Source organism: Ornithodoros turicata, chromosome 1, assembly GCF_037126465.1.
Source record: "Ornithodoros turicata isolate Travis chromosome 1, ASM3712646v1, whole genome shotgun sequence".
NCBI classification, from domain to species: domain Eukaryota; kingdom Metazoa; phylum Arthropoda; class Arachnida; order Ixodida; family Argasidae; genus Ornithodoros; species Ornithodoros turicata.
In genome coordinates this window covers 168,499,567-168,526,930 of record NC_088201.1, presented here as the reverse complement: position 1 = coordinate 168,526,930, position 27,364 = coordinate 168,499,567, and the positions used below count along the sequence as shown (strand labels likewise).

Sequence of the window (27,364 nt, the reverse complement as noted above, 5' to 3'; positions counted from 1 at the left end):
TTCTGCACAATGCGCGAAGCTCTATGTTTTGCGCGTGCGCAGAACCACAAACGCTATCGTTTACGTACGCAAATACGATAGCGTTTGGTGCACAAAAACTCGCGGTTATCGGAACGGATCGGTACTGTTCAATCGTCGTCTGCCGATCTGCCACCTGAACTTTAGGGCGAACTTTATCTTGTATGTGCGGTGCGGGCGACGCGGATGCCTGGTTCGCGGACGCATCGATCGAATTACACGATGTGCACCGATTTCACGGTCGAAATAACGAACTTTTTTATCAATAGAGGCATACGGGCATTTGACGGGACCTTCGAATTCGATCGAATTAAGCGGAAAATCGAATTATCGGAAGTCGTATTAACGGAAGTCTACTGTATATATATATATATATATATATATCTTGAAAACTTGGAGTTGGATCGGACGGCTACGTAATTATAGTTGAAATAAATGGGAGACAGAAGACGAAAGTAGGGGAAGTAATAAAAAAGGGGTTTATTAAAACTTAAAAATCGTGAAAGTTAGGGAGGATGTCTACGTTACGGCGGAAGCTCCGCCTTCTTCGGGACAAAAGAGCTAAAGCTCTTTTGTCCCGAAGAATACTGAAATACTGTTGGCGTTGGTGTTCGAAGTGAGGACAGGATGCCAGTACGTGTAAGACAGTCAAGCTGTCACCACAGTGCGCACAAGCTGGCGGATCCTGACCTCTGAGTAGGTGGTGATGCGTGAGCCATGTGTGTCCAATCCTCAATCTCGCGGAAAGAACTTTGGCCGATCTGTTGATGTGTTCAGTCCGATGCGGGCGGGAAACGTGTGGCTGTGTGAGGTGTAGCTTGTTATTTTCTTCCATGTCCCACTCCTGCTGCCACTGTGTGCAGACAGCTCTCTTTAACACTGGCAGGAAGTCTTGGTAGGGTAGTCCTACAGCTGACTCCTCTTGTGCCAATGCTCGCTGAGCCTCACGGTCGGCTCGTTCATTCCCCTTAATCTGAAAAAGGCTGTGTTTAACTACAGACTGTCAAGGGCCAGGAGGATCATTGAAAACTCATTTGGCATTCTTGCAAGCAGATGGCGTATTTACAGACAGCCAATAATAGCAAGCCTGCCAACATTGAAAGCAATGGTCATGAGTACAGTATATCTGCACAACTACCTCCGCACATTAGATGAAGCAGAAGCTGTTCAAGATAGTTGCTATTGTCCACTTGGGTATATAGACACCGAAAGTATGTCAGCTGATGTTGTGCCTGGGAGGTGGAGGGCATCTGTGACATGCAGTGATGCCATCAGGGATACGTCATCCCTGAGCAGCAACATGTATTCTAGCGATGCACGGAAAGTGCGGGATACATATGCAGACTATTTCTGCTCTATTGGAGAGAAGCCAGATCAATACAGCGTAGCTCGTCGTGGATGCCAGCCAGAAATGTAAGCTCGAGGACGCACTGAAATTATGGGTTTTGCGACACTTTCTATGGCTGACAGGTGCACCACCATAAACATGTAAAAAATACAGTGACACAGTTTTGTAAACTATGTATTCATTAAACAGTTACTCATGACCATACATCACATCAAAACGAAGCTGCTGAATGCGCAATTGCATAAGATGCCTTTGTCTATCATCCATCATAGCAAGCATTGGCCAAAGGCTCAGCAAAAAAGAGTGTCGCTGTCCCTCATGTCAACGTAATCTTGCGAAGGTGCTGAGGCTCTGCTCATTTGCCTTGTTGCGGACACAAGCACCTCCTGCAGCATTGCAATTGTTCGCTCCGGCCTTCTGCGCTTCGGTCTTCATGATCCTGGAGAGACCGGAAATCCTGCGTTGGCGTGAACACAGAGAGGCCGACGAGCCGTCCTGCAAATTAATATACTGAACAAAGGTGTGAAGAAATATTGGCATGTGGCAGGCCTGTGTGTCATGACAGAGCCTGAAGTTTTCTGGAAATATTTCTAAATTCGTGGGGTAAAAATTGGGTAAATAAAGACATGCTCTAAATTCATGCGAATTCAGGCGAAACACCTTCCAGTCCGCTAATTTTGGGGAGAAATCGGGCTGAGTTTCTCAAACTAACTGTAGTGGTTTGGTACACACAGTGACGTAACTGCATTTGCTGCGGAACAAGTTAGTGTGTATTCTTACAGACGTCGCAGTGAGTGCAATTTACTACTTAAATTCTGGTTTTGCCCTAAAGAGGCAAGCTTCAGTTCTGGGAAGAATCGGGTTAAAACCTAAAACTTCAGGTTCTAATGACGATTAGTTTGTGATAAGTCTTCATAAGCAAATCATAAGCAACACTTAATTAAATTCCAAAGGCCTCTCTGGTGATAAGCTAAGTTTGGATTTATGCACTCGAGATTTGATGGATAGCAAGCAGGAATGGGCATAAATACAGTTTTTGAGTATTTAAATAAAAATACAAAATACTTTGTTGAAAGAGGTATTTAAATACTCTGCATAAATACTTTTCAATATGTGTATTTAAATACCATAACTACTACCATAAATGCTGTGAACATCTCATTCGGAATTAGAGAACTGTTAACAATCAGAACAACAAATCATCAAGGAAAAATGGCATTGGTTTGTTATTAATCATGACAATTTTAATATCACAAGTTTCTGACTGCATCTTCTAGGTATCCTCTGTTCGGCAGTAGAATTACATTCACAAAGGAGAACACCTCTGGACAGGTGACGGTGGTCTTATATTTGGTTTATATTTTAAATAATATTTTAATTACAATGCCTTTAAATACTTCCCATCCCTGACAGCAAGTACCCAAACCTCTGACTATATCCTTACCGAACTTCCTTCGGTTACTGGTGACGGAGCGGTCTGTGACAGGGTTTCTTCTTGTGTGCCTCCAATCAGTGAAATGGCTGTAATAAAAGTGGTTCACTTAGGGAATGTTGCTGTGGGCCGGTTTCTTAACAGCAGTCCAACGTTGTTAGTAATAGATTGTGCACTTGTAGCGATGTAAATGTGAAGTGATATCGACCGCATTTTACCTTGAGGGTCACCATCCACTGCTGTGGTTTCACTGATTGAAGTTGTGTCCTCCCGTGTACTGGACAGAAGGGCACCTCTTTGGGAGCACAGAGCCAGGGGACAGAGTGAGAAAATGAAACCCAGAAGTGACCTGTATGCGCACATAACATAATATAAGACATAAATATGACTTCATCAGCTTTTTTTTTCTGTTTTTTGTCTAACAAGTACTTTGCTATATCTTGCTGCAGGTAATGCTGTGAGTAAAGCTTTACAAGTTAAAATACTAAGGCCCGGATTCTCGCTCCGCCCTGAGGGTTAAGTGCACGCGCAGGGACCCTTCCGTCCATTCACGAAGCATGGACAGAAGGGCCCCTTCGCGTGCGCTTAACACTGAGGGCGAACCGGGAATCCGGGCCTAAGTGCTCACGTACCGAGGCCTGATGAACCTTGAAAGGACGCTCTGAGGCTTCATAAGGGCCCATGCTTCCTGGGTTGAACGGCCAGACCCACTGGGTTGTTTCGTGGCACGTAACTCGCGCGCATACCTGTCCCGCAAGTTTCTCCACGTTCTTTGACATACTCCTTGCGGTCATCTTACGCACTACAGTTGTGGAGAGCGCATCCCTGCTGCCATGGCAACAATACGCCGTAAGCACACGCAAGATGCAAGCGCAACCGTAAACGCAGTAGTGTGAACCAGCCTTGAGGCATAGAAAAAACAAACAACGGCGCGTAGTTTGTGGAACCCCCAGCGAGCAGCTCAATCCGCATTTCTTCCTAGGCCTAAAAGAATTCTTGCATGTACCCGCAGCTGCTATCGAGTCACCAATTGTGACATTCGTGCTGCACTGCACGTGCGCACTGTCATTGTCGTCGTAGCCACATCTACGTCACGTGCGGCAGCGAAACCATACCACACTACGGCACCACTACACTCAAGCACCTCTGACTAGACGTGAACAATACAGTGGTCTTTGGTTATGCGTGAGTCACCTTGCGAATTTGGTCAGCATTGTCCAGAAGCGGAGACACAAGAGCGTTACGACCGACCTCTTTCACTGACGGTAACGGAAAATGAACAGTCACTGTCTATTTTCTTGCCTCAATTTTTATTTTTGTTTAATTCCCTTGATACGAATTTTTTCCGCTATCCCGTGAGATTCGTATCACCGAGATTCTACTGTAGTACACAACACAGAAGAAGCACAAGCAGAAGTTGGTGCACATGGGGCAACATTTTTTGGGCCCTGAGGAATACAACGGACAACGCACGGAGCAGTAGTCGAAAGCACGAGAGTTGTGATGTATCGTCGACTGTGCTCCTTTCTGTGCAAAATGTAAACAAATGATGACCCGCACGGCGGGTGGAAGGCGCTGCGTACAGCCGCTCCGTGCAGTACAACTCCTATCTCCTGACCAATCAGCAGCGTTTTTCTCCTCTGTGTTCCCACTGGGTTCTGCGCTGGCTGCAGCTGAGATCGATCAGGAATGGGGCGGGTCCTGCTAAAGTGTAAAGTCACACTTTCAGAAAGGACTGACACAGTTGGCTGATGCCACAGCAGGAAATTATGATTTATCCAGAATGATGAAGGCTTCCCTCCGAAAAGGACTGAAAAAGACTCTCTAAGGGAAGTAATAAATGGGCTTAGTATCAGCGAAGACGATTTCAAAATCATCTCCAGCCAGCAACAGGGGAGTTTCTGTTAATTATGTTGTAGAAGTTGCTCCTGAGGAGGCGGTGTCCCTTGTGACAAAGCGTAGATTAAATATGGGCTGGTCTATCCAGTCTATACACCAATGAATTTTTGTTCTAAAAATGGAACAATTTGTAGCTTTTATAATTAAAAACCTAATGACTGAAGGTTAATGAGGACATTGTCTTACCGGTTTGCTGGTGCCCTCTTAAGGAGAGCGCTTCAGCATATGCTATGTTGCAACTCACTTAGTGTCGAAAAAAGTGATATGTATATTTTTTTAAAAATCTGTTCGCATTTAGCTGGGACAACCTACATAGTGCAAGTAAGAGAAAGAAGGAGATGACATAAAATGCAAATACAACTGAACATAAGGATGTGAACCACTAATGGCAACATGTCGCCATGTGCAGTTCATGTCCTTGTGTTCAATTGTATGTGCATTTTACGTCGCCTCCTCCCTCTTACATACACTGGTATAATTCTCTTGGATGTATTCTCTGTGTAAAATGAAGAAGTGCGGCATCTGCACGAGAGCTTGGTCAATTAAGTTTGTCATGTTTCATTCTTTGTAATTTGTTTGTAGCTGTTAAGCTGTCTAGCAGTATGTCAGACATGTTGATTCTTAATCTTCAGGTGCCTATCACGAGTATATATGCTTAGCCAATGAAGGTCGTGCCGTAAAAGCTTGTCCATCGAGTCACTCAGCACTCAACAGAATTGTCAGTGACAAAATTCAGTACCTGCCTAAAAAGAATTGATCTAATAAATGTATTTTCCCTATTTAGCTCAATTTTGTTTGCGATGATGAGTACAGCTATATGTTACACACTACACTTACTGTAGCACGTGCATACCAAAATGCCACAGAACACATGCTAAAAAGTAAATGTGCATCAAAGCACTGCAGGAACCCTGCAACCTACAATTCCAGCAAAACACTTTGCTGCACAATAGCTCAATTACAGTAAAACACAGCAGCGCTGCTGTATACGGCAGAGCGTCAAAATTGCCAGCGTTCCTGTTGTATTCTGCCGTATTAGGCTGCAGCAAGTTTACAGCACATTTACAACTTATATTTTTGACAGGAGTAAACTGCACATGACAGTAGATTGACTACTGGTATGATTTATTAGATTCATTTTCCAATGAAGCAACAACTACAAAATCGTAGTCCAAGGCCTTGGATGACAAAGGATTTGATGGCACTTGTTCAAAGGAAAATTACATTATACAAAAGAATTTATAATTTCTAGGAAGTCTGAGGAATTCCTGACTTACAAACGCATATCAGAGTTTGATAACTATAGGCTGGCGGCTATGGCATATCGCAAAGCAGTTAACACAAATAATACGGTACTCCTGTCATTGTTCACCGTTATTGTGCTCCACACAACACTATCCACTTCATACATGTCATAGCTGGCATGCTCCTGGTCCCCAAACCAGTTACGGGAAATAGTTGTTGAATTTTGCTAGCCCACCGCTTCTTGATGCGTGTAAAGGTAGCAATATTGATGTTTTAGTGCAAAAACATACTGTTGTGCAGATAAAGAACAGCTTGTCATCGATGATTTCACAGGAGTTAAAATAAATCTGCTGGCAACGTATCCACTATTCTTCTCTGCGTATCTTGACACTGTATATAAGACATTCACTTCCCTCCATTTTCAGTGTTTACGGGCAAAGCAACCAGTGGAGGCTTATGCCTTTTTGAAGGATGACGTCTAAAAATTTGTGACGGGAAGCCAAAGTACCATGATTGCTGGCGACTTTAATTGTATCTTGGACAAAGACAAGAACTTGTCCGTAGGAAGGCACTTGAATTCCAAAGGGGCCAGGGAATTGGAATGTTTACTGCAAAAATATGGTCAACTTATGAGTACATACCCCAAGATGGAGACAGGCAGTATACCTGTATATGGAAAGGAAAGTCTGCAACCAGACTGGACAGATTTTACTGCACAGTGAATTTAAGTGCAAAGGAAGTTAACATAGCCGTCATAGGCTCAACTGGATTGATAGACCATAAGTAAGGCCATTCCTTTTCGCGGAATTGTGGGTCTGCCGCGGAATATGAGGATTTGCGCGGAATTTCGCGGAACTGCACGCTTAACTCAGTTGATGAGCTGAACAGGCTTTGCTCGCGTCGGGTCAGCTTGCATCACAGCGGAGATGTGCCAACCAGATAAGGCGCCGTTGGCAACGCTGGTTGCGCCGTGGGACTTACTAGGACGCGCTGTTTAGCGTTGTCTACTCGCTACAGCCACTAGATCATCATCATCATAATCATCATCAATACTTGTTTCGTTTGACATTCACGCTCGCACTTGGGAAGCAAAGACGCAAAACAGCGAGTTCGTGAATACAGTGTTGAAGATTTCTACGAGGATGGCGGCATAATCTTTTGTCGTTATTGCGCGAAAAATCATCGCAAGTAAACAATCGACGATCACATAAAAAGTAACAGCCATAGAAAGAACGCTGAGAAAGGAAATGTACAGGCTTCTGGATCGGGTCTGCAGAAGCAGTCTAAGCTGCAGACATTGGAGACAGTGATGACAGCGAAGGAAGCAAGAGACGACCTGGTGCTGGAGTTCCGGGACACGCTTGTATCAGCGAACATACCAACTGAAAAGATTGATCATCCAAAGCTGCGAAACTTCTTGAAAACGCGTGTCGCAAACGGGGGCTCCGTCCTGTTGTCCATCCCTTTGCGGAAAAGACTTCCAGAGTTGTTCGGCAGGTACCAGTTGGCCCTCAAAGGATATATGTTCAAAGGTGCCAGTTTCAGTGGTTGTGATGATAGGGCAAAGTCAGTAAAAAACATACTGTTTGTGAACGCATCACCGAATAACGTTTCGTTACGGCCAGTCCTTGTGGATGTGACGTTCACAGAAGAGGTAAACGCTGTTGTAAAATTGTCATGAAAGCTCTCACTACGTACGGTGTTGAGATTGAAGATGTGACGGCGTTCGTGAGTGACAGCACGCCGTACACGAAAAAGTCATTTCGCGAGTGCATAAAGCCGCTTTGCGGAAATGCGGTTCGCGTGACGTGCGTCGCTCACAGCATCAATTTAGTCTGCTCTACAATGCACAAGTCATTTCCCTTGGTTGACAATTTCGACGCGGAAATGAAGAGAGCCTCTCGACTCTCCAGCGGGAAACGTGCATTATACAAAAACCACCTAGAAGATGTGGGGTGCCAGAGCCAAAAGCGCCGTCGGCGCCCGTGAGAACACGGTGGAACTCTTGGATAGAGACTGTTGCGCACCACTCAGAGTACATTGATCACTACCTCTCTCTTCTGGATAGGGAACAAGAGAGGTATGGAGACGCTGCTGGCATTGAAAGCTTGGTTTCAATGATGAATGAGCACCATACAGAGTTGAAGTACTTAACTCGCTGCATTGCCGTTTTTGGTAAAAAAAAAGTAGCCTGCTTGATAAAGGCGACAGAGGGACAACAAGTAGCCTCACACAAAGTCTTCAATGCCCTATTTTCACTTTAGGACTATCTTAAGACTGCGTCACTTGAAGACTACAAAGCACTTATGGAGCCAGATGGCGTGTCACGTGGCAAGGCTAATCACATAGGGGGGAAATGAAAGCAGGAATGGTGCTGGCAGCACAAAAGGCACAAGAATTCCTGGAACGTAGTGACAGCTGGAAATTCTTCAACAGCATGATACTCTAGATCCACTGCAAGTTAAATCCATGTCACTTGAGCTTTCAGACTGAGAGAATACCAGGCATCAAAGGTGCTTCAGACATTTCAGCAGAATGGCTGCTGTGTGTGGAAACAGCAAAAGGACTAAAGTCTAGTGACCATGATATGGCCCCATTTGTGTCAAAACAGACGAACCCGCTGGCACAACCCTTTGACATATTGGCATTCTGGAGTGGAATGTAAATGCTGACCCCTACTGTGGCATTCATATCTATCAAGTACCACTGTGTGTCAGTAAACTCTGTAGATGCAGAAAAGGTCACTTAGCAGGTACAACATGATAGTCACTGACAAACGTCACTCCCTCTTAGAGGAAACTACAATGTATCTTCTTATGCTTAGTCATGTAAGGTGCCAACGAGGAAGACGAGAGGGCAGGGCCATGAGCAAGAAAGAAGATAGGACAGTTTTAGTGTTGGGTTCCTTCTGGAACGAACATTACAATTGGAGCAGCCATTTTTTGGACTTGTAACCATGTTCCTCCACACCAACAACTAAGAAAGAGTATTTTCTGTGCGAACTAGGACAATTTACCTTTTACCGCGGAAAAATGCAGAGTTCAAGGGTCCCTGCAGCGGAATTCAGGATTTGCCGCAGCGGAACAAGAAGGGCCTTAACCATAAGGCGGCCACAGCCTCATTTGGCAGAATGGTACTGACTGAACTTTCGAGTGTCCTCGTGAAGAATTAATGCATATTTATTAGATGAAACAGGAAATAGACAAAAGAATACGAGACTCCAGCGCCGGCCTCAACAGGGTGAAGAGCAAATCCCTTGATGGGAAACCATATAAATGATTGCCAAAAGATGGTGCAAAAGGTGGGTCAGGGAAAAAGCGAGACAGCGACGACGAGAAATCAAAAGCCTCCAAAAGCACTTGTGAGCGATCGAAACAAGGAACTCCATCCTCATGGGCATAAGTACAGTCACTGTATAAGCCACAGTACCGGAACGCTTTTCCCCATTCAGGAAGCCGGCCACAGAGTTCATTGGCATCACGCTTGACGGGACACAACTTCTGAAATGGGACGCTGTGCCCACAATACCGGGAAGCGACAAGAGTGGAAGGAAACCCCGGAAGAAGCTACCAAAAATTGCAATTTTTTACACCTCCTGAAAGATCTTTCAGCATCTACACATGGAGACGCTCATGCAGATGGACATCGAGGTGGCACTAATCCAAGTGATACACTACGTGTTCCCTGCCGCAAGTCACAAGGGCTGCCACTTCCACTTTGCCCAGGCTGTGTGGAGGAAAAGTACAAGAGCCTAGACTGTGCAGTGTATATAGCGACGATACAGAAGTGGGGATCTTCATTAGGAAGGCCATTAGCCTAGCGTTCGTTCCTGTGCTATTGTTGTCCGTTGCCAGGAGCCAACCAGACAGTCGCCGGTGCCGAGAATTCGAGCTTTTATCATGTATATTGAAGACGCCTGGATGATGGGAACCTTCGATATCAAGCAATGGAACCATCATAACAACTGCAGTGCCTGGAGAAAATATAAAAAAGGAGGTTTGGCACAGATCAATGATGTCGCACGTTTCGTCTGGTTTCCGGAAGAATATTCGTGAAAGTGATCCAGACCTTGTTCTTCCAGGAAGATTAACGGCATGCTTGGAGGGCGCATCTGAAATATCAACACATTCGTCAACCTAAAAAGGAACAACGAAGCAATAAGCTGGGTGACCCTCCTACAGCTTTCCAGTGGTGACAGAGCACGAAAACCAACCACGAAGTGGCAAAAAGAAGACTAGGAGAGCCGAAAGTTGGAGGAGAGCCTGAGCCATGGGGAGATGAACCTTATCGAATTCCACAACAAAATTAAAAACAAGGACCTCTCGTGTGAGGTCCTTCGTCCAGCGTGTTTCCTTGTCTCTGCATTGTTTTCATCTGCGGGCATATTTCTGCCTATTGTTGAAATGAATTTTGTGTACGTGGAGTTCGCATTTGCCCAGGGGAGGTTAGTGACGACCTCAGACTACGTTAAAAACTTTGACTCTGACAACGAACACGACTATGATGTGGATTTCAAGTATTCTGTGCATTGGCTGGCAGAAGGCTGAAGGCTGAAGGCAGAAGGCTGGAAGAGATGGCTGGAAGAGATGGCTGGAAGAGATGGCTGGCAGAAACTATGAAGCTAAGATACTTCACATGGCAGGTAAGGATACGCAACACTTTCTTGCTACATTGTGATGATGATGATTGGGAGTTTAATGGCGCATTGACAACAAAGATCATAATGCGCCATAAACTGAGGTATGGTTGAGACAGTGGTGATGTTATGGTTATTTAAGAGTAAACACGATAACTAATAAAAGATGAGTGTATACGTGTAAGACTACAAAAGGCTAATAACGCCAACGTCTCTCAGGAAATCAAAGACGCTTGTAAAAGGGACGAGAGCCTCGTCACCAAGCAATAGGGCTGGGTGAAGAGGTAAGAAGTGTTTATAAAATTCCTTGTGACGTTTAACCAAGTGGAGCTTGTTATTTGTCTGTGTGTTCCAAAAGGCTTGCCACAATCTGTGCAGTGACTTCTTGAGTACCGATCTCATGTCTTGCACGGACATCTCAAAAGGTGCGATGTCATTTCCAACTCATTGCCTTTGATGCCTACGTGGCTGGGCACCCAGCATAGGATGAGGGAGTACCCCTTTGTTCTTATCAAACTGGCTAAAGATCTTGCTCGCTGCACAAGAAAGTTCTTTGTTGTGTGCTGACTACAAATTGCGTTAATGAAACACTGACAGATTAGCAGCTGACGTCTTGATCATTAACATCTGCAACGCTAATTTTACCTCACAGGCGACCACTTGATTCGCTATTTTTTCCCGGATGTTAACCACGCTGTTCGCTGAAAGCTAACGTCCTTTGCAGAGACGATGGCGTCCGTTACCAGAAATGAATCAGAGCTGGAGCTTCACAAACTCCTTCAACCAGCAGATCTTCTCTCCTACTACAACAAATTCATCGAGATAAGTGAGCCAAAACTGGACTTTATGATGATGATGGTGATCGTGGTGATCGTGATCATGGACGTGACGCTTTCGTCGTCAACCAAGCAGCGTCGAAGGACCGCGGGTTCAAAGCCGTATACGATACCAGCAGAAGTTCGGTCATCTCCTCGTCTGGGATTGTAGCCAAATACACTGTCCTGTTGTGGTGTCGCGCAGAGACCATAGCGCGCGAGTGTAGGAAGCACGATGAGGATCGCTATGAATAAAGGATTCTGGAATGGGATGTCTGGCTGAGCGGACACAACATTTTGGCGACGTCGGGGAGAACCTACCTTCTGCGAGATGTTTTTGGATTGAGGACTCATTCGCCAACGTTACTTTCTAAACGTCATGAACTGCCCCGGACTTCCTGCTGTGCCGCCGTTTCTTGAGCGACCAGGCAAGCCTCCCGTTCCATGGAGTCAATGGCGGCGGATGTTCGATAATTATATGCTTGCCATCGACGGAATATCCTACAGGCCTGATCGTCAAAAGGCAATGCTCCTTCATGCTCTTGGGACAGAGGGACAAAGAATTTTCTACACGTTGTCAGTTCCTGCCGTACCGTCGGAACAAAGCAGCGGAGACTCCACCACAGCCACGGTAAATGTGTATAAAGAAGCTTTGGCAACACTTGAAAAGCGGTATGCCGAGAGTTATAACGTTATGGTGGAGCGCAGGAAATTCCGTCAGCGTTCTCAGCTGCCGGACGAAAGTATCGAGGAATACGTGACTGCTCTTCGAGGTCTCGCCATTACCTGCAATTACGGGACCATGCTTGACGAAACGCTACGGGACCAACTTGTGGACAAGGCCCTCCTACCCCAAGTACGCGAGCGACTTCTACTGGAAGGATCAACACTTACTTTGGAAAGGGCTACACAGATCGCGAGTCATGTTGAGCAGAGCCGCAAGGAAGCCCAGCGGATCTTGCAGGAGAACACAGCTGCGGTTGAAAAAGTGTTCAAGAAGCCGTTCAAGAGATCAGCTGGCAAGCCCGCAACTCCCAAGCCCCAAGCTCAAGGGAAGAATGCAACTACTTGCTTTCGTTGTGGTTCACCGTACCATCTGGCGAACTCGCAGGAATGCAAAGCCAGGTACAAAGAATGTTTCAAGTGCAAGAAAATTGGGCATTTCGGAGCCGTATGCAGAGGTGCAAAAAAGCAGCAACGCGGTGCCACTCGCGAAGTCGTAACTGAAGGCGCACATCACGAGGATTACCCGTCCAGGACAGAACCTGCAATACTATTGGAAGTGCAATCATCTGCGAAAAAGGCTATCCACATTACAGCAGAAGCCGGTGGAAAGGACGTCACGTTTTTAATAGACACGGGTTCGTCAGTTTCCATAATTTCGTCGGTTGTGTATCAGTCCACATACGCCGAGAAGTTCACCCTGCAGCCTGCGTCAATCGAACTTCACGACTATTCGAGGAAAGAGATCCCAGTGCGAGGGTGCGTCATCCTACCTGTCAAGTACAAGACACGTAGCGCGACCCTTCTCTTTTACGTCGTACATCATGGAACGACACTATTGGGGCTCGACGCAGTTGCTGCGCTAGACTTGCGGATTGACGGGGCACTCTTACAGTGCCTGGAGACAGCAGTTACAACCGGTGCCAGCGAGCGAATAGCAAAGTGCGAGTTTGCGAACCTGTTTTCACCGGAGCTGGGCCTAGCCAAAGGCTACGAACACAAAGTCAAAGTACGGACAGACGTGCAGCCTACAACTACTAAACTCCGAAGGCTACCCCTACAGATACGTGACGATGTGTCTAAAGAACTAAAGAAACTGCTGGATATGGGCGTCATTGAGGCTATTGATGCATCGCCCTGGGTATCGCCACTTGTCGTGGCCAAGAAAAAGGATGGTCGGATCAGGCTATGCGTAGATCTGCGGGCACCAAACAAAGCTGTCGTGCCAGATTGCTACCCATTGCCGAATATGGAAGAGCTGCTGAACAAGTTATCCGGTGCAAAGATATTTTCCAAGTTGGACTTAACAGCAGCATACCACCAGCTCGTACTGGCCGAAGAGAGTAGAGATCTCACTGCGTTTATAACGCACGAAGGTCTATTCCGGTACAAGAGATTGTGCTTCGGGCTGGCCTCCGCGCCATCTGCATTTCAGAAGCTTTTGGCTAATGTGCTGAAAGGATGTACAGGGGCGTTACACTATCTGGACGATATCATCATATTTGGGAAGAATGAAGAAGAGCATGAACAGAATCTACGTTCAGTTTTGCAACGGATCTCCGATGCAGGGTTACGGTTAAATCACAAGTGCGTTTTTGGCGTCAGCGAGCTCTCTTTTATCGGTCACACAGTAAAGGAAGGAAAACTGTTTCCACTCCAAGTCACTGTCGTCTACAAAAAAGGGAAAGATAACGAGATTGCAGACGCGTTGTCGCGACTGCCACTTCCATATCATGCACAGGAGCCCTTCGAAGACGACGTGGTGTGCATCGTCACAGAATGCATCTCAAAGGAGCAGCTCCAGCGTGAGACAACTTCCGACTCAGTAATGCAGGACGTTCTGCGCTACATACGAACAGAATGGCCTTCGAAAGCGGCTCTTCGAGACAACGCTGTGCCGTTCTTCAAGGTTCGCACGGAGCTGTCAGAAGTTGATGGACTGCTGCTGCGAGGGGATAGGATTGTTGTGCCACCTGCGTTAGTGTCAAGGGTAATTGGTCTGGCGCATGAGGCACATCCGGGCATAGTGCGTACAAAGCAGCGCTTGCGTCAACTGTACTGGTGGCCTGCGATGGACAGCAACGTCGAAACTGCTATCCGGGGCTGCGACATATGCCAAACAGCGGACAAGTCCGCGAAGACGGCACCTGCTCCACTCACTCCTGTGAAACTTCCAGAGGAACCTTGGGAAAAAGTCAGCATGGACGTTGTTGGTCCTTTTGAAAAGGCCCCACAGAACTGCCGGTACATGATCACCTTGATAGACTACCATAGTCGGTGGCCCGAAGTGTGCTTTTCGAATACAGTCACAACTTCAACTGTTATCGGGTTTCTGCGCCAAATCTTCAGCAGGGAAGGTCATCCCGTTGAAATTGTGACTGATAACGGCTGCCAATTCATTTCCCACGAGTTTCGTACTTTTCTCCAAGAACGAGGAATTCGCCACATACGCTCCTCAGTCTACCATCCACAAGGAAATGGTATGATCGAGAGGTTCAACAAGGTACTAAAAAGTTTCGTTCAAGTGGCACAGTTAGAGAACCGTCCAATCAAAGAGGCCGTACTGGAATACATCGGGGTGTATCGTGCTACACCTCACGCGTCAACGGGACTAGCTCCAGCTTTTCTGTTACATGGAAGAGACATACGAACACGACTAAATACCATCGGTTTTCCAACACGAAAATTTTTGACCGAGCCAGCATCGGAAATTAGTCGCCTCCGAGAGAGAATTGAGAAGAAACAAGCCCGTCTTAAAGCTTACATTGATGAGAAAAGAAGCGCAAAGCAACAACACCTCGAACCAGGGGACTTTGTGCGTGTCAAGCTTCCTGGACACATCTACAAAGGTCAACTCCGGTACTCCGAACCGAGGAAGATCATCAAAAAACGGAGCAACAATTCGTTCCTTCTAGACGATAACAGAATTTGGAACAGCAGCAAGCTTTCTAAGGTTCCGAAAGAAGCGTTGCCAAGACTACTCCGAAGGCCTACTTCCGGATCGGATGCAACACCAGTGGCTATGTACTGGAACGTACCTTCGGATGAAACTCCTCACCAGACTTCTCCAGACCCCAGTTGGCCGGATGACAACGGATCTGGATCCGGGGCCGCCACAGCCCAGTCCAGGCAAGCTGACGACGAACCTGCTCAAAACTCTGCCACCACGAGCGGAACGACTCAGCAAACGAAGACGGACAAGGTGGACGTTCCTGCTCAGGAAGTGCAGCTTAGACGTAGCTCAAGAACGAGGAAGCGACCTCAACGTTTGGGTTTTTGTTGAATGGGTTTATTGTGTGTGTTATCGTTGTTTTTGTCGCGAGGGGGAAATGTGGTGTCGCGCAGAGACCATAGCGCGCGAGTGTAGGAAGCACGATGAGGATCGCTATGAATAAAGGATTCTGGAATGGGATGTCTGGCTGAGCGGACACAACACCTGTGTGATGATATTTAGCCAAGGTTAGCTAACACTCGATATAGTACGAATACAGTTCCTGTTCGAGGCAAATCCCCGAAGTTATTAGAATACATATTTCCTTTCTGGGACCACGACGAGGCGAAGCATCCAGTACAAAATATCGTCTGCACGCCACCACGGTTGCCTACAGTAAGGGATATGTTCATCTTGATGTAATTCGTTTGCAAAAATATGTTTCAAAGTCAACTTTAACCTAGCAACCGCAGACGTGCTTAGCACGTCGCCCGCTTAAAGGGACTGTCGCGTCCATATGCGTGTGCATGAGATCGAGAGCGTAATGTTCGGCACCGCTTTGCAGTCTACGTGGTCACGTTTCTCTCCCGAAAACAGTCCTCACACGTAATGGCAAAATCTCCTCCGATATGAATTGCGTCGACCCCATAAGTCCATTTAATTAGCCTTAGTCTCATTTACTTTCAATCACCTTTTCGCAACCGAAAGTAGCCGCACGAGGTAATCTCGAGTGTCATTAAAATCCTCCTGATTACGCTTACTTGCCTTAATCAGTGTAAATTTCCTCTTTAATTCGCATTAATTACCTTTAACTACATTTATTTACCTCCGTTAACCCTTGGTTACCTTCGCGGTAATGTCTAATTTCATTCATACTTTTTCAGCTATGATCACATTCATTACCGTTAAACTAAACTTTCTTGCTTTAATTTCCCCTAATGGCCTCTAATTGCTCTTACACCTTACTCGTCGTTACCTTCAACTACTTCAATTCCATACCATTTGCCTTCATTTACATTTACCTCTTATCTCTCCTTTACATCTCCAGTTCCAACTCTGCCTCGGTGGGGCTTCACCCTTCTCACACACTTACAGCTTTTTTTTTTTATGTTGTTCTTCCTTTTGACACTCCAAATGCTGACGCACTAAAAAGAGGCGCTGCTTACCACGCAATGCCTATTTGGACTCACGTCTGGTTCTCGGGAGATGCCACGAGATGTAAGTCACAGCCAGCGTGACCGCACCCATAGAAGCTGGTACAGAACACGATTGACACGTTCTCACTGTAAACGCCGACTAGCATACGACGTTTCCTGGATGTTTTCTCGGCGGGAAAATGTCTACGGCCCGAGGGTTTCCGCTCGGTTTTGAAAACAATAGTCCTGTTTCGCTTATATGTAGGATGAACAGCTAGGTGATTTAAGTCGAACGGCGTATGTGACCCAGTGTCTTAACCAATCGCTGCCGGGAGAGTTTGGTCACGCCGGCGTGGACAGGCAATGAAAGAAGTAGACGACAAAATTGCCGTACGGACAAAGTGAGAAACAGAGTTAAGAAGTTCAATTGGAAAAGAAGGACACAGTAGCTTTTTAATTACGGAAGCAATCAAAATAGGTTGTTCTATTACAGAACACCTTGATTGTCGCAACAAATGCTTCTCTCTACTTTTTAAAGCCCTACGCTTTCAGAAAATGGTGGCCTGTTTCGTAGAGGACTACAAACCCTTTTATACATGAACACTACAGGGTATTTCGCCCAAGGTGAAAAAAAAGTTCTAACTGGCTACGTGCTTGCCGGGGGATCGTTGGACTTACGGCAGTTACCTTCTGGAAAGTTCCCACCATTCAGGAAGGCTTTGGACAATTTTTAATTGAGGGAAATTTATTTTTTCGATTGAACTTTGAAAATTGCCAAGCGAACCTCATTTTTTTACATAAATATGAAGTCTTTCACGGATGACCACACCTTCAACCGAAACTATGCACAGTATCGCCACAGAAAAAGTCTAAAAAAACTGGTAAAAATTCGGCTTTAGCCCCACCTTCTTGATTGTAGCAAAGAACACCGCATCGTATTTGCGGGGAGAGGAGAAAGTGTCCCTGCCTCTTGTTTCACCTTTCTTTGCGCGGAGTTGACCTTGATGCTGGTGACAACAGACTTATCACAAAGAAGCCAAGACTAGTGATGGCAGGGACACTCGTCTAAACGCAGATTTCGCGCGCGCTTCTCAGGAAAAATCAAGCAGGCGGGGCTAAAACGTAATTTTTACTAATTTTTTCGACTATTTCTGTTTCGATACTGTGAATAGCTTTTTGGGTGTGCGGTTATCCGTGGAGGACATCATATTTCTGTAAAAAAGTGAGGTTCGCCTGGCAATTTTCAAAGTTCTATTGGAAAAAAAAAATTACCGTAATCAAAAATTGTTCAAAACCGTCCAATGATGGCCAAAGTTTCCAGAAGGTAAATGCCGGAAGTCCGACAATCCTACGGCGAGTACGTCGCCAGTTATAGTTTTTTGTTGCCTTGTGTGAAACCTAACCCTGTTATATTTGCAATATCGTCTCCTTAACCTGACCCCCTTTTCGCCAAATAACGTATTTATAGCTGGTTTTGAGTCCTGCCGGACTGCCTCTTGTTGTGGTACCTCCGTGTTATCGCCGCGAAGCAACTATGGCTATGAGCGGCTTACAGACGTGGACAGATGGAGAGAGGACACCAGGAAGGAGTGGGGGACAGCGGGGTTAGTATGCGTCCTGGGCCGACTTCGGAGGGAACCGTGCAGATATTACTTTGGAAAGACTTGGGAAAACCCAGGGACAACCTCAGACAGCACAGCCGGTGACGGGAGACAAACCCATGTCACCTCCCAGTCTCGCCGTGGAGAGCGATCATGCTAACCACTATGCCACGGGAGCTGGTCCCTCCGTTCTCATAACATTGAGGTGGCTACAGGAGCGATGTCGAAACTCGCAAATCATGTCTGGCTATTCCGATGACTGTCATGTTTCAATTGTTGACGTTATACTTCTTCTACGTATACTTCCACTCTCCGGACTAAAAACGCCGCAAGCAGCTCTGAAGGCCAATGATCGCCGAGCCCGCCCAAGGAACCTTCGCGAAATCCCCGTGTGCGAGTGGGCTCTGACGGGTCGACGATATACCGCAGTAGAGCTCGGCATCTTTCCCACGAGGAAACGTTGCACGCAAACGTTGAGTTTGCAGAGCAGTCACTCGTATGTATCGCGGCTGACTCGACTCTTTCGCATATTTCTTGGGTTTACTCACCTTTCAACGTCTGCTATTCCACCGGTAGCCACACGCATTCCCCTTCAGCTTGCTTCACTGATACTTTCATAACACATCGAGTCACGTCAGTTGATAGTACAACTGGGTACATTAACCTCACTTTTGGAATTGTCTTTAGGCGTGGACAATGTTCAGCAGCTTTATGACTCTACGGCGGACGATTTCCAAGAAGTGATTGACCTTGTTGATATGGCCACTTCACCTCAGGAGACTGAAGAAAGCACTGGGACAGTGGACACGGCAGTCAGGTAAATGAAGAACCAAAATTGGAGAAATGACTCCATCTTCGTGTACCCCATATTAGCATTCTGTATCGGTATATAATGGCACACTGAAAGCCGGCTAGGGTTGCTTCGTTGGCTCACTAATCCGTCCTTACACGCGAAGCAGTTGACGAGCTATTTTCTGCAATCACCGCAATACACCTAATTAGTCTAACTGCGTAGATGAATGTCTCACATCGAAGCAAATGATTACATAGGTCCCTTGGGGGTACTGGACCTCCACAGGCATAACTAGAGGTAGAAATGTAGAATAGAGATATAGAGGTGCCAGTAGTATAGTGACGACACCTACCCACGACAGACTCGATCCTCACATGTGCTGTTGCCACATCAACCACGTTGCCATTTTATCTCGGAGCACCGTTAAATCAAGAAAGTAACGGGAGTTTCACATTGTAGTGAAGAAGATTTCAACTCTCTGTGCATGTCGATCTGCGACTTAAAACGACATTGCTTTACAGTCGCGGTAACGTCCACTGCGGCCGACGAATCAGAAGGGGAACTTGACGTATTACTTGGAAGAGCGGATCTTCTCTCCTACCACGGCAAGTTCATCGCCCTAGGTGAGCCGGAAAACATGCAGTGTAGCTGTGTGCATCGAATACTAGTGGGATACAGACAGTTTGTTGTATTCGCAGATGTCTTGGTTCGAACATTCACTGGGACCGTGTTTACAGATCTGTTAGCCTTGTCCACAGTGAGGAAGATAGTGAAGAGACAAATAAAGCTGAAAAGCTGCCTATTATGCGATACATATTTTGTCACACTCTCACGTTCCCGTGAGAGTGTGACACCCACTTCACAGTTCCCACTCCACAATGAATGTAGTAAAACGTCTTCATGAGACTTGGAACGTGTTTAATTTAAATGTTCAAACTGACTTTAGGCGCAGACAATGTGCAGCAGCTTTTTGACTCGACGAAAGAAGAGTTTCAGAAGCTCATGGATCTTGTTGACATAGCCGGAAAACCTTTTCACGTGACGAGGTTCAAGAACGAACTGGAACAGCGGACAGGGCACCCAGGTGAGCTACGCAGACTCAACTGAGGCACGCACTCGGTGTACTCCGCCTTAGCATTAGTGCGCGCAACATTAGTGCGTAACAACACTTAAAGAATGTCGATATATATATATATATAAATGTTTAGTTGATTCAGAAGTTACACGCCCACCAACTGTTTTTCCAATCTCCGAAATGCGCCTAGTGTCCTATTAACTAACGACGCGGAATGAATGGAGGAAGACCGTATGGACCGTATGATGGACACACCTACATACGCAGTTCTTTTTTTTCCTCAATTTATACGCTGTGTAATACGTCGTGCGCACAATGCAAACTAATAACGTCTATCGAGGTCTGGCAACCTATTTAGATGCGTAGATAAACAATCAACCACTGTGTGTGTACTTATCTACCACACAATGTACACCGTTTCTCTGTCTTTCTTTTTTTTTTTTTTTCGCTATTTAAATGGACCCGAAAGAGGTTGATGTTTTTGGGTGTCATAGGGCTAGCCGAAGCTGGTATATATAACGTAGTCAATGTTCAGTATTTCAAATAAACACAATGCAACGTAGGAAGATTCACAAGTGCGTGCTACATTGCGATGCGCGCTGATTGTGAGGTGTTGTGAGGTGTATGTGATGAGGAATTTCACGTCAAGACGAGGAAAGGATACGTCGTCAAGACGGAATGTCCCACCTGTATATAACTGCCCTGAGGTGCTTAGCTTAGGTGCAGTTTTGTGGGTAAGAATCAGGTTCAACTATAAACAAGTGAACCTCGATTTGCAATGCCAGTTCAGGGAAAAATTGTGTTTAACCCTAAAACTTCAGGGTGTATACGAAGGGTGGTGTCAAACACTGTCTTTTCCCCAGCCACGTACCCCTTGGGATGGCCAGACCGAGGACACACGTGTTTAATTTAAGCGTTCAAATTGACTTTAAGCGCAGACAATGTGCAGCAGCTTTTTGACTCGACGGAAGAAGAGTTTCCCCAGTCACGGAGACACTTGCTGCCCACCGTCTATTCCTGGCGAGGTAAATGAAGAAAACGCCACAAGATAGGCATCTGAGTCGCATTGCAGATGCCATGGCAAGAACACATGGTGTGAGAAGAAGACTCATTGAAGGAGATCACTCTCTGACGGTAGCAGACGTACTTGCGGAGTATCTGGCTCTGGCGCTGGAGAGGTGAGTCTTAGCATCTAAAGGCACCAAATGTGCTTCCTAGATGTTCTCCACTACTGTGCTTGAAGCTAGATGTTCTCATTTGTTCGCTACATTGATTCAGATCTATGATGAATTTCATCGACTAACAAGCTGCCGGGCAGAGAGTGCTCTGGACGCCTTCATTGAAAAGTACGGGCGCGCCATCATTAATTCAGCATCCGGTCGAAAACACGTGCGGAAACTCATTGCAGACTTCCCACCACGTACTGCCGATGCTGTGGACAATGGTGAGCAGTCAATTGACCGAAATTGTGTATCTCAAACATGACTGTTTCAGCATGCACATCAGCAGCTGTGTGAATCGTCCTGTCAGCACTCCTGAAAGATGATCCCGGTGACATCGTTCATATTGTAAGTTCATCTTATAACTAAGTCGTTCGGGGGCAACTGTATAGATAGTACTTCCCCAAAATCGTGTGTGGACAAAATTGTCAGCGAGAAGGGACACCTGTTGTTATCTTAGATTCCGCAACAGTGTTCCTTAATTCTTCGGCTTTTGATAGCAACAACAAGCATTGAGGCCTGCCCAGGTATTCCTTGTGGTTTGAAAGTCACGATTGATTGACTGATTGATTATGTGTTTAATGGCACAAAGGCAACAAAGGCCATAGAGCGCCAAAATAGACTATGGTGAGTGTGTCGGAAAGTCACGAGTTGTTCTGTACAGAGGGAACATGTTTTGTTTTAGTTCGGGATGAGCATCAATTAGTTCTCACTGGAGGTTTGCTTTGTGTCTCACACAGATTGAGAAGTTTTAAACCGTGCTTGGTGACTACCGACCACTCACGTAGTCACGAAGCACGGATTTAACGCTTCCGCAAGAAAAATTACAAATAGGAAATGGAGAGAGATTACAGCTGGACCATTGCACACAAAGTATGACGTGCATGTTGTGAAGCCTGCTTTAGGGGTGTTAAAGTTGCGATGGTATTTGAAGATTGTTAGAAAAGTCCAATGATTTAAGAAAGACTGTGTCCCAGTTCTCCTATATTTCCATTGTTTTTGTCTTTCATTTCTTTTACCTATGAAACAACAGCAATGGGAAAGGGTATGTTATCTGCACGTGATTATCTGCTGACAGTGCAGCTTACCTACAGCTTTGATTCGAAAGGCGGGGGCGATAGGGTGAAGCTGTCAGATGCACTGGTCACACTGCGAAGCCAGCTAGGTCACGTGGTACTTTCAGACATCTGCACGTGTTTCTTCGAACCCGAGAAAGAGACTGATGTAAATATTGGTTATAACAGCCCCACTTATAACAAATTTCTGGTTATAAGGAACACATCGTGAACGACCGTCAATATTTGGCTCAATTTAAGGAGACCAGGATCTAACGAACACTTTTCGCGCGACCATTATAAACGGTTCGTTTAAACGGATTCGCTGTACTTGTAAATGATAGTGTTGCAAACTTGCAACCAGGGGTGGCGCAACATACAGGGAGTCCCAAGATGTTTAGCGGCACCCCCCATCCCTTCAGCACGCTGAGACACCGACACTTCATAAGCGGGCACTGCGAACGTGAGCTTAAAATAATAATAGTACTAATAAATAAAAATTTAAAAAAGAAAAGCGACTCCCCAGGCTTCTTGGTGACACCCTCTCGCAGTCAGTAGATCTGTCTAGTTGCAACGTGTTTGCAGGAGGTTTGGAGCGATACACAGGGCACCTTACATTGAGGGCATTTTGCGCCCCCCGTCCAGGATTTCGAGGGGGGGGGCGGAAATAGCCCCTCCTTGCACTACCCCTGCTTGCAACCAAGGCCATTCGTTGTCTTATGTCACTGTTTACACTTTTGCCGTTGACACTATCGCTGTAATCATTATAATCAAAGGGTTATGAAATCATTTTCAATTAATGAATTAGTTGCAAAACAAAAAATACAGAGACTGTGCAGGCTACAGGTGACATTACGCAAGTGATCCCATTTTGATGTGATCCCTCATTGTTCTTTAAAGCTGGGATTCACCTTAAATGTACACATGCGGAGGGCAGTACACATGCTTTTACAGTAGTTCACAGTAAGAAATCCTCGCTGTTGCGTTGCAGTTCATCCGGAACACAGAAAATGTATGCGTCAGTGCTGCACGAGGAAGTGGGGCACCAGCCACCCTTGCCCTGCAGATCTGGCTACGGCAACGCTGCTACGACTTTGGCTCACGCTCTCTCCTTGCCTTTTCAGGTAGAAGAGCTTGTTCGAGGAAGTGAAATCTACGTCCTCACTGGAACAATCAGCGGAGCATCTCACCTCAACATCGTTGGCCAGGAGCCCTCTCTGTCAGGTTTTTGAAGAACAGTATATTTTGGACTGCTCTGTGAAAGGACTGCCAGCAATGGGGGTTGGCAAGCGTGAAGAAGCACGGCCCGGTCTGAACCCGAGAGGACTCGCTGCACTTCTTAGTAGGTGTCTCTCATCTCAGTCTCGTGCGAAATATACCCAAGGGTAGAGGCCACCACACAATTTCAATGCAAATAATGGGTGTCAGACGAGTACGGTTGTCAGACGACAATTCAGACTCCCACGGAATTTGTCCGAGTTATTCGTAACCGATCAAAATTCGCTACCAGTACAACATTTGTTTGGAGCAGTCGAAGTAGCTGGATAAAACTGTCGATTCCTATTTCCTTAGTAGTTCGGAAACAAGAACGGGTGTTACAGCGTATTTCTGTCAATGCTGCGCAGTTGGTATGTACACTTCAGAGTGTATTGAGACTGTGGGGATCGGCCACCATTTTGGGACGGTTCTTGTGGAATGACCCAGCTTTGACCCTGACAACGAACACGACTATGATGTGGATTTCAAGTATTCTGTGTATTGGCCTGGGGACGAAGAGATGGCTGGTGGATACTATGAAGCTAAGATACTCCACATGACAGGGTAAGGATACGCAACACTTTCTTGCTACATTGTCAAGTGCCATCTCTATGGCTTAAAATTGTGTTTGTCTCGTGTGACATGTTTGCGCTGAGCAGCATGTTTTATCTAGCAAAACAGGAATCCTATGCTTTTGAGAATCCTTCATTCGCGTTACTCTCTGGTTTAGAGTAACTTTAAAGTTGATTGTTTGTATTTGCGCTCATGCTTTATTCTGCGCTGTTTTGCTAAATGCCACGAATATCTGACTTTGCAGAAACGAAGTGCGATAGGGATGCCTATATGGAGAGGCGTCACAGCGTTTGTGCGACACGGCGCAACAAACCTCAAAAAAAGAAAAAGGCAAGGAAGCCACGCAGTACGTTTTGTAGCTGACTCGCACATTTTTTATGTGAAAGAAGGTACAGTAGTTGTTGATTGATTCCTTAGAACAACAAGGCTCTCTGCGTCAATCGTTTCTTTTCACTTTATTTCGAGGAATATATTTTGTGGGTTTGCTGCACGGTTGTTATGACGCAACAACCTCCGGCATTTGCTAGTTAAGTTAGCCTTTTTATGCCACCAGAGAGAAGTCTGTGCCAGCCAGTGATGAGCAAAGTACCACCAAATTGTACTAGCACTAAAGTACCAACAACCTGTGATGAGTTGTACTCCAAGTACAGTACAAAGTGAATGACATGAAATGTACCTCAAGTAAAGTCCAGGTACCCAGAAATGTACTCAAGAGTAGTATTTAAGAGCTCAGTACTTGAAGTACACCCAATCATTTGCGCCGGCATTACTCACCCGGTATACATAAGATGGCCCTTAGGTTGTTATAAGGCACGTGCAGTCACAATTCCTTCACCGTAAATTTTGTAATGCTGCCTGCTCAGTGTCCCTGTGCTTTTCAGCAGTTTTGCATGGTGTCATACAGCTAACCTTGCCTTGGGATTTTTTTTATTTTTTGCATAGAAGAGTGAGAGGTAGACTTAGAGACTTGTAGACTTAGCAGTTGAAAAACTCCTCCTCGTTGAAGAGCTCCTGATAAGCCGAAAAAAATATATTAGGTCCCTTTGTGTTAAAGGGAGAACACTGTATACAGTGTTTCACAAAGGTCACCGAGGACACTTCACAGGGAGAGCGACCACTGGAAACCTGAAACTATTTATGGTACTTCTGTTCCAAACAAGTCCCACTTTTGATGTACTGCCTATTTGTACCACAAGTGTAGCTACCAGTTTCCTTTTATCTCTGTGAAGCTCTGTGGTGCAAATTTGAAGAGCTATATTTCCCAAGAAATTGTTGCTGTTATATCAGACAAATTCACAGCTAAGGCAACAAATGGTTCAAGCTAGCACAGCTTTCGCACTACCGTAATATGAGTGCATAACATGATGTCAGGCACTGAGCTCCATTAGATCAGAACAGTCCATTTTGTGTAATCTGGCCATGCGACTACTTTTTAGGTTCACCTGGGGGATGGGCATTTTATCCCCATGGATAAGTTCTCCTACATCCAGCGTGGCACCACCGACTCGAAGCTAGTCAAGGATCTGGCTAGATATTTTTGGACCACTGAGGAGTTGGCGACCAGAAACATGACTGGCCAGCCGTGCCGCAGGCCAGGTATAACAACCAGTGTGAAGGCCCCGGCAACACCTGCCAAGGTGCAGGCCATTACAAGTAAGTCCTCATCTCTTTCCAACTGGACAACCACACACACATAGGAGCAGCCGTGCATTCATTTTTGTGCACAAGTCTCCAACCTTTACATGGTTATACTTCTTATACTTTGAATTCTAGAGGCAGCATTTCCCCCTGACATTGTGCATATGTCTGCAACTTAGGTCTGAGTTCAGTTCTCTATTTCTCAGATGGCCTGTCAAAATATATTGCCGACAATCCAACTGATGTCCCGAAGGATGCAAGATTAAAGTGTGTCCGTAGGACGCTGAGCGATTTTTTCACTGATGTTGCTTGTCAGGGAAGGCGAAGAAAATAAACGGAAGAGTAAATGTGAGTTGCGTGTCTGTTCCTTCCTCAAACAACAACACGTTGGCACTAGCTTTCTCAACATGCACCTAAGATCATCTGTCATGTGCCACGGGTAGAAATTGCCGGTGACCAGTCCGGTCTGCCAGTATGTTAATAATCAGGTCTAACACTGGTGACTGGTTTCCGGTCTGACCAGTAATACTGGATTTTTCACCAGGGGTCGTGCAAAACTTGCAGGAGAGTCGTATGCTACAGGCCATTGAAGAATCGGATGATGAGGAATTAATATTGAAGATATGAAGGACTTGGCTATGCCCTGCCTGTGCTTGTAGTCTTCACCTTTTCTGGAATTACTTTTTTGCTACTGTTTGTAAGCCCACCAAAGGAATGTCTTAATGGGTTCTAAATAATAATAATAATAATATCATTATTCTTTTTGTAGCTCCATGCTGGAAACAACATATGGTTCGCCAGTCTGGGACAAAGTTTTCCTCTACAAAGAGGATTCTATATCTTCACTAAACAGGCTGCCTTGGCCATATGGCTAGCTTTGGCCCTCATCGAAGGGACAGTATCTAGTATCTTGCTGTCGAACTGTGCGATTTCAGAGGACGTTTGCATCAGGAATTTCCCCCAAGGCCCCTTTCTTTCAACAATCCTGGTTCTGCCCAAGCTACACGAGTGAAAGTGATACATTGTGGTGGCCCAAGGTCAGGGTTCAAAAGATATCGGGAAAGTAGGGAATGAGGCCAGCCCAGTGTTCAGTTTTCCCGAAATGGGGAAGTTTTGCGCTTTCCCTTTCTAAAACGGGTCAACCTTTCAAGACGATCACCGTTTTTGTCAGTCTGGATTCGCACGCTTCCATCGCAAGTTCATCTTCGAAAGAATGCCGCGCTACAATAACAGACTACTACTTCGGCGACGAAGCATCTTGCTCAGAGCAGCGGCAGCATTCCTGACCCTCTACTTTCGTGCGAAACGCAAACATACGAAAAAGCGTTCACAGTATGTCAGTGTTCTGTGGCAGGCACAGGAAACAGAGGGCGACTTTCACACCCTGGTAATGTACCATCCACATTATCTTCAACTTATGGGGGGCTGAAGTTACATCTAATTGATTTTTTAAATATTTTTGTTGCATCATATCTATGCATATTTACATTCTCATTAAGGGTCCCAGCATTTTGAATTGCCTCTGCGTCATACTAATGTTCCATCGAAGTATTTCAACGACGGTGCTACTGTTGTTTAACTTTGCAGATGTCTAAGATGAGGATTCACGACACTACCGCATTCAGGAGATATGTCCGTGTATCTCCTGAACAGTTTGACTACTTGTTGAGCCTCATCAGACACAGGCTG

At 45.8% G+C, this 27,364-nt stretch overlaps 2 protein-coding genes across 2 annotated transcripts; one reads left to right on the top strand and one right to left on the bottom strand.

Moving 5' to 3' along the window:
- Positions 1–1,667: 1,667 nt before the first annotated feature.
- LOC135372785 (uncharacterized) lies at positions 1,668–8,239 on the bottom strand. Its single transcript, XM_064606257.1, has 4 exons — positions 3,431–8,239; positions 3,017–3,147; positions 2,811–2,887; positions 1,668–1,861 (listed from the first exon to the last, which is right to left on the bottom strand). The coding sequence occupies exons 1-4, from the start codon at positions 3,469–3,471 to the stop codon at positions 1,688–1,690; spliced, it is 423 nt and encodes a 140-aa protein (XP_064462327.1). The 5' UTR covers positions 3,472–8,239; the 3' UTR covers positions 1,668–1,687.
- Positions 8,240–11,772: 3,533 nt separating this feature from the next.
- Positions 11,773–15,399, top strand: LOC135389349 (uncharacterized protein K02A2.6-like). The gene has a single exon (XM_064619408.1). It carries the CDS (start codon positions 11,773–11,775, stop codon positions 15,397–15,399), a length of 3,627 nt encoding a protein of 1,208 aa, XP_064475478.1.
- Positions 15,400–27,364: the final 11,965 nt, after the last annotated feature.